The following is an 18,166-nucleotide window of genomic DNA, read 5'->3' on the forward strand; positions in this document are numbered from 1 at the left end:
TGCATTGTTATCACTAATCCATCCTCACACAGTCTACACTGACAGTTAATGAGCAGTTCAAAAATACCAATCACACGATTTCTGTATGTTGAATACCTACCAACCTTTTCCCCCACTGTGCTCTACTTTAATCGATCATAAATCTATCTCCACGCTTTAAAGCAAGCATAAGTTAGAGAATAGGAAAGAAACACAGACCATTGCCTGTTGAAATTTGAAACAAAATCGATCTGTTTAAAAAGCTTTTCAGAACTGACTAGCTCCATTAATTTTATTTTATAGAAATCATTAGACAGGTAAGTCCAACAAGTCCTATTTGTTTTTTAAATAGGCATGGATTTGCTTATGAGCAAGCAAACTTTAAATGTTATACACGGTATTAAAATGCAAAATTATGTATGTAAAATTTAACAGACAGATAGAAGTCTTTTCCTCCAGAAACAGACTTTGCTGGCTCAGCGAGAATTCACTGTAAAACCTCTGCATTAACAAAAAAACCTGGAAAATAAGTTTCAAATTATTTAAATTTTGAGAAACAAAGCTGATTTGGTCAGGTTATGATCACTTCCACAGCATCAACACTGGAAGACTTCAGATTAACTTTAAAAGCATGCACAATCAGTGAAATACTGGTAAGACTTACTTATTTTTTTTCTTTTTCCAGTCGAAAGTCTTGTCCTTTTGAAAAAGCACAGCTGTGCACATTTTAGGGCTAAGAGACATTTTTGTTGGAAGCAAAACAGTGGAGTGAAATGTAACTTTATGAAAAAAGATGTAAGTGGTAGAAAAATTAAGAATGTTTGAATATTAGTTTCATAATGTCAGTATTCAAAATCCAGTAGCCAATTTGAATTGATAGTCTACAGTCTCTGTTTATGTCCAATCAGGAAACACAGGATTAATGCCCTCAGCACATCTTAGTACAGCAGAGGAATCCTACACATATATAAGTTTGGAGAGAAGAGGCAAAAAACATACTTGGGAAGCGTAAATTCTGTTGGGAGAGGAAGAAGGAAGGACTTGAAGCCATATATCCTACCAGAAATTTCAGCATGAAAGCAAAAGCTGGGGAAAAAATACTGGCAGACTGGTAACAGTGCTCTGATGTCACCTTGTGAAAGTTTTTGAGTTATTGACATTGAGAAAGAATATCTAAAAAACCATGTGATAAACCCTTTGCTGTTTACTGAAGCACTCTGGATTGCTGATGTAATAATTTTAAGGTAACCAGAAATTTGTTTTCTGATGAAAACTTCATGCTACAAGAATCAGATAATTTCCATATGGCACAATAAAGCCTGCATAACAAAGGCATCATTACAGGGTGACTTCATAAGTAATTCAGTAAACCACATAACATTTTAGTGGTTCATGGGGAGAATAGTCTATGGTCCATGAAGGAGCCAGTGTACACTTCATATAAAAAACAACAGGAAAAAGTTTTACATCTTCTTTCAGTCTCATTTTTTCCTAGTGCTTTACCATGAAGAGAGCAGCTATGATAATTTTTATTGCATTTTTTGCTGAAATTTGCCTTTCCACATCTGATCACTGGCAATCTAACTTTTCTCACATTATTTTATGTTTAAAACAGTTCAACTCCTAATATGATTTCCCTCTATGACAATAAAGAATGTAGCTCCTGTATTTCCTATGAGCTTATGGTTTCCTGAAATGAAATTGAATTTTGTTTTTCTGCATAAAATTCTAAAAGGATACTAAGATCCTCATCTAATTTTTTTATGAGGCTACAGGACTTTAGAAACATATGTAAAAGGTATTTGAGGGACAAGGAATTTTAAGAACTTGCATCAAAACTAATGTCCGAAATGGGATTGCAATCTAAAATGTTACTCACAATCACAGAACTTAGATTGGAATAGAAAATGCTAGAATGCAGTTTTCAGGTAAATATTCTGGCAAACATGAATTACTGTGAGATATTTAAGCTCTGCCAGGTGATCTGCAGTATCTACCCACTTTTCTTCCTGTGTGGTAAATGTGAAGAAACACATCCTCTTTCAGTCAGAGCTAAGTGATTTTCTATCTATTAATTACAGAATTGCTGACGTGCTGTAAGGCAATTTCTTTTACTTTATTACCTCCTCCTGAAACATCTGATGTGGGATAATTCCAAAGTTATAATAGTTCAAAAATTTCAAATGGACTGTGATTTAATTCCTCCTACTGACATATGTAGGAGGAATGATGAGGAAGTCTCAGAGAGACAGAGGAAATGCCTCATAAACATGTAAAAAAAGATAAGAAATACTTTCCTCATTGTGTTTTCAGGTATTTTGTCTAGGTTTAATGTTTTTGGGTATATATTACAGAGCACGGAATCATTTTTGAATATCTGATTATAATCCGAGACAAAAGGTGATTCACCATTTTAGTTCAAGAGCTGCTAATGCTTTGTAATCACAGAGAGATGCTGAGAGTGGGCAGCTACACAGATGGTACCGAGAAAAGAATACCGGTGTCTGCAAATGGCACTCTGTAAGTGGTAAAAGTAAATAATGTCTTCTAGGAAAGAACAAGGAAAACAATTCCCAGAATTGCCTTTGTCCACGTAACAGGACTCGTTTCAAAACAGGTATGCTCTTTATAAAATCTTTTTGCTAAGTCCAAAATAAAAGAAACCAAACCCAGTAAGTTTTAGTTGAATAATGTAGGAGAATAAATAGAGAATTAAATTATTAAATGTCCAGAAACATTTTTAATTAGAAGAGGTAGAAAGCACTGTGGAAAAAGAAACAGTATTCATGAAGATTTTGAAAAACTCGAGAGATGATCAAGATCAGTAAGTAAATTTCACCAGAAACAGATCAAAGTACTTTGAGGAAACAGACTGACAAACTGATGCATTTATTACATTACAGAGAAAACAATTCAGGAAGGAATTTTAAGCACACTGGAGAATAGGATTAGAATTCAAAGTGAGCTTTACATATTGGAGATACAGTCTAGAATAAAAGGACACTATCCAATAAGGATTAATGTCAAGTGTCCCACTGGGCTGAAACAATGAACTGCATAAACGGCACAATGGGAATCTTACTGATAAAGTAAAATTTGTATAGAAAAGTATCTAGGGACTACCGCAGATCACAATATTACCAGAAAGTACACATAAAGACATTGGAAATAATTCTTTTTTTTTTTCTCCCAGCTGTTAAAGCTTCTGCTAGTATACAATTTTGGAATTTGCAGATCTAGAAGGATGTACATAAACTAAAGACTGCCCAGAAGAAAGCAGCAAGAATCATCACAGGCTTAGAAAACATGTCCTGAGAGGCAAGGTTGAAGGAATTCTCCTAGTTTCATGGATGAAAGGAAGATTATGAGAAAACATGCCCCCCTGCATCATGGAAGTGATTTCAGCATTATAGATTCTAAATATACTTTCAGTTTTTATTTCTTTTTTTTTGTCTTCAGCTGCTGGACATTCTGGGAACACACTTTCAACATATTTTTCTAATCTCAACATAGTTAAAAATTTCCCATTTGAAAACTAAAGAGGGGAAAAAATCCTCTTGGCATTATGTGATTTAAGAGCAAACCCTTAGCATCAGCAATGCCACATATGTAAAAAGGTACCTTGTATAATATATATCCTGTTGCTTCTTAGGTAAAATATATCTAAACTTCTTTTTTTTTTTTTTTGGTCTGAGAAATCACAGATTAACATATTTCAGTGATGGATCTTCTATAATCCACTGTATAGTGCACAGTACTGATCCTTTTTCTGACCCTACAGACTAACTCTGGACTAAAATCCCTTCAGGAGGCACTCATTCAAAACTTACTCCATTTCTGACAAACTGTTTAGACCTAGATATATGCAAAACACCAAAAATATATATATATGTGTGTGTATATGTGTGTGTATATAGGGTAGAGTTACACGATATAGTATGGTATGGAACTGTATTGTGCAGTTTCTGCTATTATTACACACATTTTACTCCAAAAGTAAAGAGTTGATCTGGATTCAGAAAATGGGTTGATTTAAAGGTGAATGATCTCACATTCATTTCTCCCAAATTATCTCTAGTACATCTTCATTACTGTTGGAAGAAGCAAGAGGGGTCATTAATGATTTAATTTTAGCTATCTTTTGATACGAATCATTGCTATTTCTTTGATGGTAAAAATATATTCTGCTGGTATGCTTTACCTTGATTGGAAATTATCAAGTAGAAAGTTGCATTTAGAATATGTAGAATTATGAAAATATGAAATCAGATACTTCTCTGAACTATACTTATTCTCAGCTCCTAGACAAAAAATCAAGATAAAGCATTCTTATTACAACTTTCAAAAATATTTTTACAGGGGAGAAAGAAAAGTGGTTCAAGCTGTGAAGTATATTGGTCATATCCTGGCTGTAAGAGTACTTGTTATGGGAAGACTGATTTGTCCAATTAAGAATCAGCAATGGATCTGTTCTGCCTCTGTAGAGAAGTCTTCAGAAGGATAAGTCTGAGAAAAACTGTGAAGGGTCATGTTAAAGCTTATCTGGTTTGTAAATTTCATCAAGATCTACAAGGGGAGAACCAGATTTAGCCATAGCATGGTATGTTCTAAAAATATTTTCTACTCTCCCTAATGTTAAGGAGTTCATGCTCTTCAACACCTGCTCAGCAGAAGCTGTGTCTGGTGAAGCAGTACTGGCAGCTTCCATGCAGGTAGCCCAGGCATGAGCTTCACTACTCTGGTGTGTGTTTATAAATTCAAGTTTGAAATCATCAGTGCCAGAACAAAAATTATGAATGTTTTCCCCCAAATCCACATTATGTTTACGACACGGTACACAAAACATTATTCCCCTTTCATCATCATATTTTAACCAGGAGTATTTTGTTAGCCATATTTTTGGAAATTGACGATTTCTCTTTCTTTTCTGATGTTCCAAATCTTTCTTCTCTTTCCCTCCATCATCAACTTCTCTCTTGCTAGAAGAATTACTCTTGCTTTTGAATTGCTTCAGTGCTCTTATGGCTATAATTTAAAAAGAAACAACTAAATATATAAGAGTTATTATTCCATAAAATATCAATTGCATCTTTTCTTTTTTTAATCCATAATAATCTTGTTAATTTGGGACTAGACTGTGACTTGAAATAAACAGCCATGAAGGAGAACAAGGAAAACAGAGATCTACTCTTAAATCATTTGGAGACTACCCAGGATTCTTGTAAGAAATGGTCAGTTTTGACTTCCATTTCCTTTTGATTATCAGGGGTTTGTCAGAACATGCAATCAGTGAAGGGCAGCAGCATCAATACTATTTTGGAAACAAAGAAAAGCAGAGTTAGGAAGAGGAATTAAGAAGGGTCTTCAAGGACAAATGTCTCCAGAAGATACTACTGAAGTCACAAACCTATTACAATGCCCATCATACCTGACATTAGCAGAAAAGTTAACTTGGAGCAAGTCTGTGAATACATAAACAAAAACCTGACAAAAAAGCATAAGATCCTCTAAGGCATATGTAGCTGACATGATTTTCTTAAGATGTATTTATACGCAGAATGATTTTATTACTGCTTAAAGAACAAGGAACTGTATAAGCTTCTCATTTTGTTCTCCAAATTAAAACAGTCTTAAAACATTGAGATTGTTCTTAACACTTCCCAAATTGTTCTTTCCTGTATTTGGTAGGAGAAAACACCATAAGCTGAAATTTTTGAAAATTTTATTGCTAGAGCTTATGAATCTCCTACTTTTGGCCAGTAGGATTCTTTTAGTACATTGCTGCCAGAAAGTTAGGACTTTAAAAGAAAGTAACCAAATAACGATGAGAAATTACATGCAGAATGGAGGCAAGACAACTAGAAATCTATTTATTCACTGCGAAATAGCAAAAGTAAAGTCCTGAGCAAATGACCTAAACCCAGTCTGACTCCCTGCCCTCCTTATTGTGATGTGTACGTCAAGAGGCAAAATTTATGATTACATTAAGCTAATCATGGCAGGAAATGCCATTCCTGGTGGTTTAAAAGGTCTGAAGAAAACAAGTTTTTGTATGCCACTCTTTTCTATTTTACAGGAAGGAGCAAATTTTAATATATATTATACAATCTGTGAGAACTCTCTGTTCCCATTGTCATAAAAAATGACAGTTTGATTGTTCCATTCTATTCTAAGCATCCTGAAAGGCCATAATATTAAAAAAAGTTAGGAACATGCAGTTTAAATACATTTGAGTGATCCTTTTAGAGAACTTTAAAACTGAGATAGCAGCTGTGGTCCACATGGACAGCAAAACCAACCAGACCACAGAAGGTTTTTCTGACATGCACAGGTACCATACCCAGGACCGAAAAGATGGGCAGAAGTATTCTTAACACACAGTAAAGATTTAAAATCTTCCCTAACATTAGGCAGCCACAAACTCACAAGACGAAGTGAAAAAGAGTTGGAGAGACGGATTAATGGATCTGCAACTTCAGAAGTCAAAGGGCAGAAGGGACAAAAGCAATGTAACATATTTATAGTGCCTACTGCTTCTTGAGGGGTGTGGGCACCTGTAGAAATTTCCTGGTGCTTAGAAAATAAGGGTCAGAACAGACTTGTGATCCACTGCCAGGGATAATATTCTCTGTAAGACGGGACCTTCAGTGTTACCAACATTTTTCAGTTTCCATGAAGGAACTGGGAACATAGGAAAAGGTGGGATCTGTTGCAGTAGTATTTTGGAAAGAACACAGGATACAAAAGGAAGCCAGCCTGTACTAATTATGAAGCAGCCTCTTTTTCACATAAAGTTTGTCATCAATGAAATCAAAAAGTAGGAAAAGTTACACAAGGTAAAGTTCTTTTTCATTAAAAACTTTTTAAAAGGTAGTATCATTCCCTGATACACAAGGTGACATTAGAAAGCCTTTATATGTTTCAAAAAGCAGTGCAGAAACATTGTAAACAAATGCAAAAAGTAATTAGTGAAGAAATTAAGATTATGACCGGAAATGCAAGTGAAAACAGAAAAATTAAACATCCAAAAAGGAGCATTAAGAATGATAGTAGTGCAAGTGTACACTGGATTTGTACCGTGTGAACCAGGACTGTGACATTTAACCAAAGAGCAATCACCCTGCACAGACATAAAAAAGAGATTTTTTTTAATAACACACCAATCAGCAGAATATTTTCATACAGGCATGAAAATATTTCCCTAAACTGAGAAAGTAGTATATCTTTATTAAAGATTCAGATTATAAATTTACACAGGCAACAAACCTATACTAGAGATGAGAATTATGTTAACATAATTGCCTTTTCATAAAATTTTACCAGAACATTTGAACGGATTTATATTCCTCCTCATTTTCACTGAGAAAAATATCTCCATAGTAATATCAAGAGGTTTGGATGATGATCCATGCAAGTTATGCACCAGACTCTGTAGCATGAGTGAAATAAACCTTGAGGATGAATTATATTCATCTAACTTTAGTAGTCTAAAAGGCAATAATATGGTATACTTCCATACTTAAATGAAAAAGACAGGCATTTCACATATATGATTCTTTCTATCCAAGTTATTGAGAGACTCATCATTCCCTGCAGGCAAATTTCACTGTAAATATTTACATCATCTATTTACTAATTATTATTGATTCTGCTATATGTCCAATCTTCACTAAATAGCAAGAACTGGGATTTTAAATTTAGAATGACAGAGAGTAAGGTATTTCTGGTGCTGCACAGATGCAATGAGGGGTGAGGTCCTCTGTTGTGATGACTGAAATCTAAAAATTGGATATATATATATTCAAATGCACAGAAACATATACAACCATGTTAAATATGTTCCATACAAGTAATTAGATACACAGATTTATAAACATCATAGGCAAACAGTCGCAAATTTCTGAAATTAAGTAACATACATGATTTAGTAAGAGATATAACAGCAGGTGTAAATGGAACTTTCAGTAGAATTACCAAGTTTTCATCTAGTAAAAGATATTTCCTCTGTCTATAAACTTAACCTTTCTTATTTTCAAGTTTTAAAAAAGCACATTGAAAATAAATAGTCTCGAAAAAATGGAAGTTAGAGATGATGAACCTATTTCTATGCTCATGTATGAACTTCAATCCCTACATACATCAAAGTCAGGTCATGATGATTACTAATGTAAGATCTTGAATTGCTTCTAGAGTGCTTGGGAAGAGAAAGCATAATCTATAGACATTATCCAGGGTCAGCATAAAATTCTGATTCAAAAAAATATTCTATTAAAAAGGTAACAATTCAGCTGAACTACATGAACACTTTAATATATCTATTTGTTCCAAATCTAGCAACACAGTAAGATTCAATTGACAAGCCTACAGCTTGAAAAGAAATAGCAATACAATTTGGTTATAGACTGTCCTTTATGTTCACATCTTAGCAGTCTACTTAATAATTTCATAAATATTTTAAACTTTTTTTTGTTATTTGATATAGAAATTTTTAATAAATCAGAAGTTTATTTCTGATGAACAATGGCTTCTATAATTAAATTGGAATGGTTCATAAAGGTCATGACTATGAAAAAAAATAAAATTTAAAAATTCCTTTGTGTGATTCAGTCATAAGATGGAGAACATACTCTAGGATAGAATCCAATTTGATCTGCTTACTAATGCAAAGCCATACCCAAATTGCATTTTCTGAAGCGTCTTTAGAAGAGAACTAAGACATTCCATATGTATGCTAATTGTAATGACAAGAGATGTGGTCATAGGAAGAACATAGTGCTGAAGGGAAGCAAAGGGGATGAGATTTAATAGATAGTTAGTTTAATTTTGTTGATAAGAAGAGCACACATCCAAAGAGACTGTACAAGAGAAAATAAAAAAAGTAAGAGTTAGTAGCTCTACATGCCACAGCTTTTCCTATAAAAAAGCATTCCTGAGGTAACATATTAGAGCACTGTCAACAACTTGATCAAAAGAGTTAGCGAAATCATCAATTATTGCAGAGCCATGTTGAGTTTGGGTAATGGCATGTGGAATAGTAAAAAAAAAAAAAAAGTATTTCCTTATGAAATGAAAGGCTGTCAGTAGGTAGGAAGGTCCAGCATAAGCTGGTTTTTTTTGTCCATCGGTGCTTAGAATGGAGAGTAATGTGCTTCCATGGAGAACCAAGTGTGCAGGATAGTACAAAGTTGTCTGTGGTGAATCGGCAGTTCTTTAAAACTTTAAATTCCTAGGAAACACAAAACTGTTTACAATTTTTATATGAATTCTTTTCTGAATATCAAAATTCTTTTAAGCATATTGGCACTCCCACTTCTAGCTTTAATTTTAGCAATTTGTTAAACATATCTTGAAAAGACTTCCTTTTGACATTTACCAAATATCCAGTAAGAAACCTGTTTACATGTTCACTTCTTCCAACATAATCACCCCTTCTTTGTTACTCTTTATGTGCTTGCTTTCTAAGTAAAAATCTGCTTCATGTAATCTCCATAATGCTTTAAAAAAGCCTAATATGCAATTTTGAGAACCACTTTAGGAATTTTGCTATTCATATACTACAAGGAGATTGGCAGGTTTATTCTATTTAGACTTGCCTAATAGCCTATGCCTCATGTGCTTGTTTGTGTGGACTTCCATTAAACGCTGAGAGATCTGCTCAGGTGGGTGAGAATAAGAAAAAATAAGATGTTTGGCAGCACATCTAGATCAGTTTAGAGGTTCTCCAAGGCAGGGATTTGTTTGTTATTTTTTTGTATCTGCTTTAGAGCTGCCGGTCAACAATTTCACTGCCAGTGTGCTGGGTGCTTTAGTGTTTTCCCCTCTTTTGTTCAGTGAGAGACTAACTACTAAGGAAGCATGTATTTTATGTTGAGCATTCTATTGAACAAGGGGAGATAGAAGGATATGAAAATTTTTCCTGATGTTTTAGGAGAGAAAGGAGTTTATAATGAAGGGGAGTGGTTGCCTTAGGAAATGTAGGACATGATTTATGCTGTCTTAAAATAAGAAAAAGATGGGAAGAAGTATTTTAAAGATGACTTGCACAGTTTGTGATTTTCATCCTAATTCAGCTATCCAAAAAAGCTAAATATCTTGACTTAATAGTCATCAGACTGTAGAAGAAAGCTTTTGCATGTTTTTGGGACCTTATTTTAAACAATAATTCCCTCCCATTGTCCCAGACAACATTCACCATCATTCCTTTACTGTCTCATGACTACTAAGTCAAGATATTTCGGTTTTTGGGTACCATGCAAGTTATGTTGGATCATTTTAGTGAATATAATATCATCAAAATTACAAATATTGTAAAAGATAAATACTTCAATTGTTTTCTTGCTAATTATTACAAGTATACAAGCAAAGTAGTTGGTCTGTCTTGAACTTTGTAACAGACAAAATTTTTTAGTTTTAAATATCTTAAAGAATGAGTGACTTAAAAACAAAAAAATCCTTTCTAAGTGAAAGGACCAGTCATACTGGTATCTGTGTTCCACCTCTCTGGCACTATCTAATGATCACAAACATACAGATTTTTTAGTTTTATGTGTCATAACGTATGCAATACTATCTGCAAAATTAGTCTCTACAGAAGATTTTGAAATGCTTACACACACATCCACACTCCTCCACTATAGATGAGATGATACGCACCTCTCTAAGGGAAAACTGTAAACATCTTTCTGCCTAAAATGGTTTCATATACAAAAGGAAATTGGAAGTGCTCTATAAATATTCATAAAAGCATTTCTGAATAAAGAATTAAATTCAACATCATAGTGCCTTTGTGGCCCTATTACATTGGAAGAATTAGATTTAAAATTGCAAGTAGTTGTTTACACATTGTATTTCACAATCTTAAGGGCAATCACACTGAAATTATAATATGGAACACTGGTAGTAATGAAACACTCTGCAAATATGTGTGTAACTACTTTCCATCTCAGCTTAAAAACTGCCTTACCTAAATTATTTTGTAATATTTGTACAGTCATAGGAAGTTTTGCAAGTAAGTCTCTTCAAGCATCCTAAGCCTAAGGTTCCCATAATTAGCAGGCACCCATACAATAAGTGCACATTCAAAGGAAAAGAAAAATTACATATCTAAGTTAACAAATCACATTATCTGAGTTAAGATCCAAAACAGCAGGCACATATTAACTGGAAGAATATAATGGTTAATAGTTATAATAGACTCTTTATAATAGTTTCATGAAAATACTGATTTCTTTAAAATTGTGTTTTAAAATAATACAGCTTCAGTGTTCACTGAGCTCTCATTTAGTAAACAAGTTACAGATTTGAATCTTTAGCAAGCATGAAACATACCCCTCTAAAAACATATTACGGAAACAGCTGTTGGAAGAATATTAAATATGTGGTCTTGTGGATACAAAGCCCACAACAAAGCCATTAGAAGCTTTCAAGTGGCCTGGTACTTCACATTTTCAGTATTCTGCATTATGAGTTTTCTATGTAGTGGGATCTTTAGCATGATCTTCATCAATATGTTTAGTCATACTAATGTTTAGCAGTTCCCAAACAGTTATTCCAGATTGTGAGTAACTAACAGTCCTTCAGGAGTTAAAAGAAAAAAAATTTCCTACCTTTAGGTGCCACCTGTAGAAACTGCTTATGAAGCTTAGTAAGTTGTGAAATAGTTAGAGTACTTCTAGAGGTTTTTATGCGTGGAACTTCTAGTGTAGGAACAGGGTCAGGAACAGGGTCAGGAAACATTTTTACATCACCATTGATGAAGAAATCTGTTTCTTCTAAAGTCATTTCATATTGGATTTTGCTAGAACTCTCAACATGATATCGTGCAGCCTCAACCAACTTTTCAACACTGTGAAAGTGCGAGTGAAGAAAACCATGAGTACTTCTAAAACACAATGTTAATAACATAGCTTTAAATTTTAATGTGTTTACACTTATAGAGCTTTTCTGAAATAAGAATTACAAATCCTCTGTGCAAATGCTGTAATCAGCAAAATCATTATGAAGTCTACTCCTCCTCTGCCAGCATGACATCTTTTGACTATGATAAGAAATTTATATAAAGTCAGACCTAGGAAACAGAAGAGACCAGATGTAAAAATATGAAAGCACCTCCTAGGGGAGGAGAGGGATATGAACTCCCGTTTCAAATGTAACGAGTATAATTTATACAGGGAAAGACATTAGCTGTCTGCAACATTCAACTAGACGCAGATTTGGCTTGGAGTGTCAGAACAAAGGATATGATGTTCTGTAAATACCGTATCTTTGACTTGTTGTCAGGAGATCAAATAAAACTGGCTGGAAGGCTGAGGCTTTGCCTGTTTGAGCTACTGCCTGTTAAAGCCCTCACATCCTACATTCATGTCTTTCTTCTCGGGCATGCCCTGAGATGGATCAAGTAGCACTGTTCCAGGTACGATTTAAAATTTAGTACAGGGCAGAAGCATTTTACAAAGGGCAAAGTGACCCCTTTTCTTTGGAGAGTAAAAGCCCTTTAATGATATGAACATAGGTCATTCTATGCCAGATGGTCTAAGTGTCATACAGTGGTCCAAAGTACATTTCGGTTACTTGGACAGAAAAATTGCAAAGGCGAACTTTTTTTAATGGTCCTTGAAATAATTTTGAGAAATGTTACAGAAAGTGGTAATAACGGTAGGTGGAATTTTCCAACATGTGTAAAGCACAGGAAACAAAACGATCTCACATTCCAAAGTGACAGAAGCTATGGAAATGATACAGAGCCTTCCACTAAATGGAATAACTGGCTGGCTGCTTGTAAATCTGCCAAAGCTGTAGTCCAATAAACAGACTAGAAATATATAATAGAAAAATAGCAAAACTGATAATTACCTTTACAGTTATCAGCAGAACCTTCTAGGAAATCAGTTATTACTACTCAAGTATTGAAGATAAAATGAAATTTCAGTTCATGAAAAAAAATTATTAATTTAAAATTTTTTCCTCAAATTATTTCTCCTTATATAAACTACCATATTTACTCCTATAGTCTAGGTAAAAAAAAATAAAATTGTTTAAAACTGATATACATTACCTGGCCATTTCTGCCAGGAAGGTGGATCCAAGCCACTTTTCCATATCTCTGTAAGCCTCTTCTGCTTTCATTTTTAGGTCTTCAAGAAATGCTAAAGCTTTTTCTTTTATAAGTTCTAGTCGAGATTTTGTGGCTGCCTCTGTTTAAATGGTAATGTCATAATGAATAATACTTATAAAATTTTAGGAAATTCTCAGTCTTAAGCACCTAAAATTTAGCGTGATTGCCTGTTTTTAGGCAGTAAAATACTTACTTAATTTCTGATATTCTTGAACAAATTATTTTCTCAGAATCACCTCTATTGCATCCTGTATTTTACAAAAGTGTGTATTCTATAAGCATCAGAATTCACAAGGCAAGAAATAGCTTAATAAAACTAACACAGTAGTGCAGGGAATGTTAAAGTAAACAGTGACATTGAATAAAATTAATACAGCAACAGACCTAAAATCTTAATGATACAAGTGTGAGTACTCCTTTATGGATAAATGTTACAGAAAACACACCTAAATCATTATCTATGTTAATCACAAGAAAACTCTGCTTTTCTATTTCTAACCTCCAACCCTTTAAAATTAACCTCACTTGTTCTGCCCCATGCTTCCTACATATCCACTTTACACCTTCAAAGTCAGGTTGCATTAGAAAAGAGGTTGGTTAGTGAGCACTAAGAAAATAATTCACCTCTACCAAAATTATGCGCAGAATATCCACATGAAAATTTTAAAAATATTGAGACTTTAATGATAATATAGTTTAATATGGTCTGCTGGCTCCTCTGGCACCTTATAGGACCTTCCAGTACCTAGAGGGGCCTTATTAGAAAGATGGGGACAGACTTTTTAGTAGAGCCTGAGCAAACAGACAAGTGGTGATGATTTTAAGGTAGAAGAGGGTAGATTCAGACTAGAAATAAGGAAGAAATTCTTTAGTGTGAGAGAACTGGTTACTGTAAAACACTGGAAGACATTGCTCAGGGAGGTGCCCCATCCCTTAAAACATTCAAGGTCAGGCTGGACAGGGCTCTGAGCAACCTGATCTAGTTAAATGTGTCCCTGTCCTTGACATGGGGGTGTATTAGGTGAGCTTTAAAGGCCCATTCCTACCCAAACATGACATTGTATGATTTTAAGAACAGGATGCCAACTGCATGAAAAGACAGCTAAGGTAATATATTGAGAGGTACATGGAACTGGCAAAAAGCCTTAAAAAAGAAGACTAAGGAAAGAAGACCAGTAGAGAGTGATTATTTTCAATCTTTAAGGCAAATTCAGTATTCAACTTGGTTTTTCTTCATATTTAACCCTCTGTATGACAGAATCTTTAAAATAAATAATATTTTATAGTAATTGGTACAGTGACTTCAAAGTAAAAGACTGTCACATTATTTATATAACTATATTTATTGCACATTCTATTAATTTTTAAAAATACTTAGGTTTGGGGATGAAACCTTCTTTAGGCAACCAAGGTAGAAAGATGGACTGCAAAAAATAAAAAATAAGGCATTGTTCTTTAAATGTGATATTGCAGTCACAGCACAATGCAACTCTGCACAATTTCTGCTTTGAGCAATAAAGAGTTGATGTTCAACATTTTAAACATTTGGGTCTCACAAAGGGTTTTTTAATTGACGGGAAAAAGTAAAGGTTCTAAGTTGAAAGTACTTCAGAGGATACTTTGTGCCTATGTAGTCACCTTTCTGTAGTATAGTTTAAGGCTGCCTTAATTGTGACTTCTCTGCACATTCTTTGTGAAGCTGCTATCAGTAGCTACTGAGGTCAGTGTATGACAATTTTTATTTAGAAGTAGGCACTGCACAGTCTACCAACAAAGCTGCTCTCTTAACAGTAACAGAGTAGAAGGCAAGGTACTTTGATGCAACAGAGAAATGATACATGAAATCAACATTAAAAACTTAGCAACTGTCCACAACTAGTGACTTTGCTAGACTCAGTGTAGCTGTATAAGCAAAAGAACAAGTTCCAAAAGCTGCAAGTGAAACTACCAAATACCAACTATGTGCCTGTGCAAATAGAAAATACAGCTCAACATGTTTAGTGTTCCTTAGGTTCTTGGATTTTTTCAAATACAGGATAAAAATAAAGCAATGTAAAGAAAACAAAACACGTTAATGAATAACACTCATCCTCATGCTACTAGGATCTTCAAAGTTATTACTATTCTTCTCCTCATCACTCCAAAACCTTAGAATATTTATTCTTAGACTGCTTTTGTATTAAAACATGTTGAAAGTGGAAGGTCTACAAGCACTTGATCTGATTGGACCTAAAGAAGCCTTATGAATTTGTGTTTTGTTCATTAACCGCTGTTTGCCCTTTACCTTTCATAATAAAATACTATGCAATAGTTAGTCCATCAAAGAAGTAACATGTATGGTGATGAGCTTGCCAACTGCTGCCAGATAGAATCTGTAACAGCTAGGCTCTATCTTCCCTTCAGTGATAAACAGGTATTTTTCTTTTAGTTTAAACCCATCTCCAAAAAAATTTTCAAACCTCTTTCAATCTAGGACTTCTTTTTTTCAGACATCTACTTTTGGCTGAATTGGCTTGAAAGTTATTGGATAAGACAGACAAAGAGACAGAATAACTGAAAAAATATGTAGTTTTTGAAGAGTCTGTCTATAAAGAACCTTGGAAGAATAAAGAAAATCTGTATCCTGCTGCTTGAATCCCATGCGGCTTGAAGAAGAGGGAATCAGAGAAGAATATCAAGGAAATATACAATTGCCAAAAAATTATCTCCCATATAAAAATATTTCAAATACTGAACTCAATTCAATTGAATACTGAAAAGTGGCTAGCCACCAATGCTAAGCCTTTTCTCTCATGGCAAATATTTGCTTAGTCATGCCAAATTAAAATAGATTAAATGAAACAGAGAACAAAACAAATGAAAATCACATTTCTACTTTTAATATATTTATCACAAAAGCACTGACAATTACCACCCTAAAAAAATCCTGATTTCTCCAAACACTACTCTCTTCCTTTCTTTTTTCTTTCTTATCCATCCATTTTCTCTAGTGTTTCTGGCTAGTTTTGACTATTACACTACCTAAATTAGGAATAACAATCACCTCCCAATATAAATAACCAAATAGTAACATACCCTCATGTTTCAAGGCACTCAGATGTTCTTGTTTTATTTTAAGTGCCAGTTCTTGTTTCTTTAATTCTTCTGGGTCTAAAGTAATTACACTGACTTTCTTCCGTGATCCTGCAGGAAAACAGACTTTTCAGTCTTTGGACTTTGCTAGTAAATTTGTGTATCAACACACAGGCATCATTAGCATTTTTTTTTTAAGAAAAATTACACTTTCTACCTTACTTGATGTGACCATTTATGAGAGTACACAGGTGGGTGCTCAGCTATCAAATGTGATTTACATCTGCAAGTCATGCTAAGATTAACACTCCATAAACATACCCCAGCATATACAACCGTATTAAATTGCTCAAAGGATGTCCTAAAATGTATTTCTGAATGGAAGATCATGACTGAGTAGGTGTGCCTCTGTTTCGACCCTAGATGGTCAGAATGTTCTGTTTGACCCTAATATCTACCAATTTATCACAACCAGCAGATAAATAAACATCTTTTGAATAACCCTTGTTTCTTTATGCCTTTCCAAACCATTCTGTAACCTGCATTACCAGCTCGTTTTAACTTATTTATCTATGAACAGATACTGTAAAGGTATTTTATAATGTTTTTAGAGATTCTTTAGCCATGTCACTTTGGCTATTACTCAAAAATATTAAAATGTTTGTAATTGCTTTATCCTAGAAGAAGAGCAGATGGAGATGTTACAGAAAAAAATAAAAGACATCTGCATGATACATAAGGTCAACATAAAGCAAATGGTCAAATCGAGAAGTGACAAAACTACATATGGTAAATTGTATCACTCAGTTACTAGCCCAGAGCTCTATCCCAGGGAATTCTTGAGTCACAGGAACACTACAGTAACGTTGTATTTGACATTAAATCAAAGTTGATACTTCAGTTACAAATCATCACCGACACTTCCTCTTCTACCAGGAGGAATGCACAGCTGAGTTCTCATTGCAGTTCTATCACTTTATGGTTTTGTCATTTCAGGTAAGTTGTCTGGTACCAGGTAGGAAGAAAAATTTAGTTCCAAGAAGCAATCCACAAACTTCCATCTAGCCACTTAGCATACAACAGGTGACAACTGCTGATTTTTTTCTCACAACACTTGTCTAGAAGTCTGAAAATCTGCTACTCTCTTGGCTGGACTAAATGCTAAACTAAGCCTCCAGCTCTCTGGGGCTCACAATTGGCTAAGTATTTGCAAGGCTATGCTTGTTCAACCTACTAGGGGCAGAATCAACCAAGGGAGAGAACTGAGCAGAGTGCAAATTAAATGTCCGTAAAAGAAAAAAAGTCATCTGCTTTATGCACAGTAACTCTGCAGTTACAGCTTTCTCACTTGGAAATGGAGTACCTGAATTTCAGGTTACACTCACATCGCAGGGCATGAGCCCCTCTCTTGACATGTAGAATGTCTACACGAAAGATAAAAGATTCAGGCTACTAGCCTTGCTTCCTGCTGAAGTCAGGACATTTTGCAGGAAAAAAAAAGTGGAAGTTACATAAACCACTACCTGCACAAGGAAGTAGTTATGACAAAATGCATAAACAGCCTTGTATGCCACAATCCCTTCCAGCAGACTGCCTGTTCCTCTTTTGCAAATAAACTAGGACAGTTTCTTACCAGGCCTACATTCAAGACCTCCCTCAATAGGAGTTGCTTTTTTTTAAGACTATAGATGATATTAGATCCTTTGTTCTTTATTTACACCACATTGCAGTTACACATAAAAATTATGGACATTGATTGATCCATGCTACTATATGGCTACTAAATTAATTTCAGTATATTTTAAGATACTGGATAATTTACCCATTCCATTCCAGTCCCATTATTGTAATTGTTGAGGAATGCAGTCAGTGCAGCTAGCTTTGGGAGCTGCAGGCTGAGTTCTGGGTGGTGGGAGCCTGAGACAAGAGGCTGTGAATTGGCACCAACCCTTTGCAGAACAAAGGGCCCAGGGTCCTGTGACCCTGCCAGGGGAGTGGACA

The 18,166-nt window shown here is 34.6% G+C and overlaps 1 protein-coding gene across 8 annotated transcripts in view; it reads right to left on the bottom strand.

Annotated features, from left to right (window-relative positions):
- SPEF2 (sperm flagellar 2) overlaps positions 1 to 18,166 on the bottom strand; it is a 77,424-nt gene that overhangs the window by 14,875 nt on the left and 44,383 nt on the right. For 5 of the 8 annotated variants that reach the window (XM_027709117.1, XM_027709115.1, XM_027709119.1 and 2 more), the window contains 4 exons: positions 16,169 to 16,276; positions 13,034 to 13,172; positions 11,586 to 11,824; positions 644 to 712 (listed from right to left, as the gene is read on the bottom strand). In XM_027709117.1, the coding sequence (XP_027564918.1) occupies positions 644 to 712; positions 11,586 to 11,824; positions 13,034 to 13,172; positions 16,169 to 16,276 (555 nt within the window). Of the gene's footprint in view, positions 1 to 643; positions 5,005 to 7,111; positions 9,206 to 11,585; positions 11,825 to 13,033; positions 13,173 to 16,168; positions 16,277 to 18,166 lie in introns of those variants that run through there. The other 3 variants (XR_003538474.1, XM_027709120.1, XM_027709116.1) reach the window with 3 other exon arrangements.

This window comes from Neopelma chrysocephalum, unplaced genomic scaffold (assembly GCF_003984885.1).
Source record: "Neopelma chrysocephalum unplaced genomic scaffold, ASM398488v2 Primary Assembly neopelma1_96688, whole genome shotgun sequence".
In the NCBI taxonomy this organism is placed as follows: domain Eukaryota; kingdom Metazoa; phylum Chordata; class Aves; order Passeriformes; family Pipridae; genus Neopelma; species Neopelma chrysocephalum.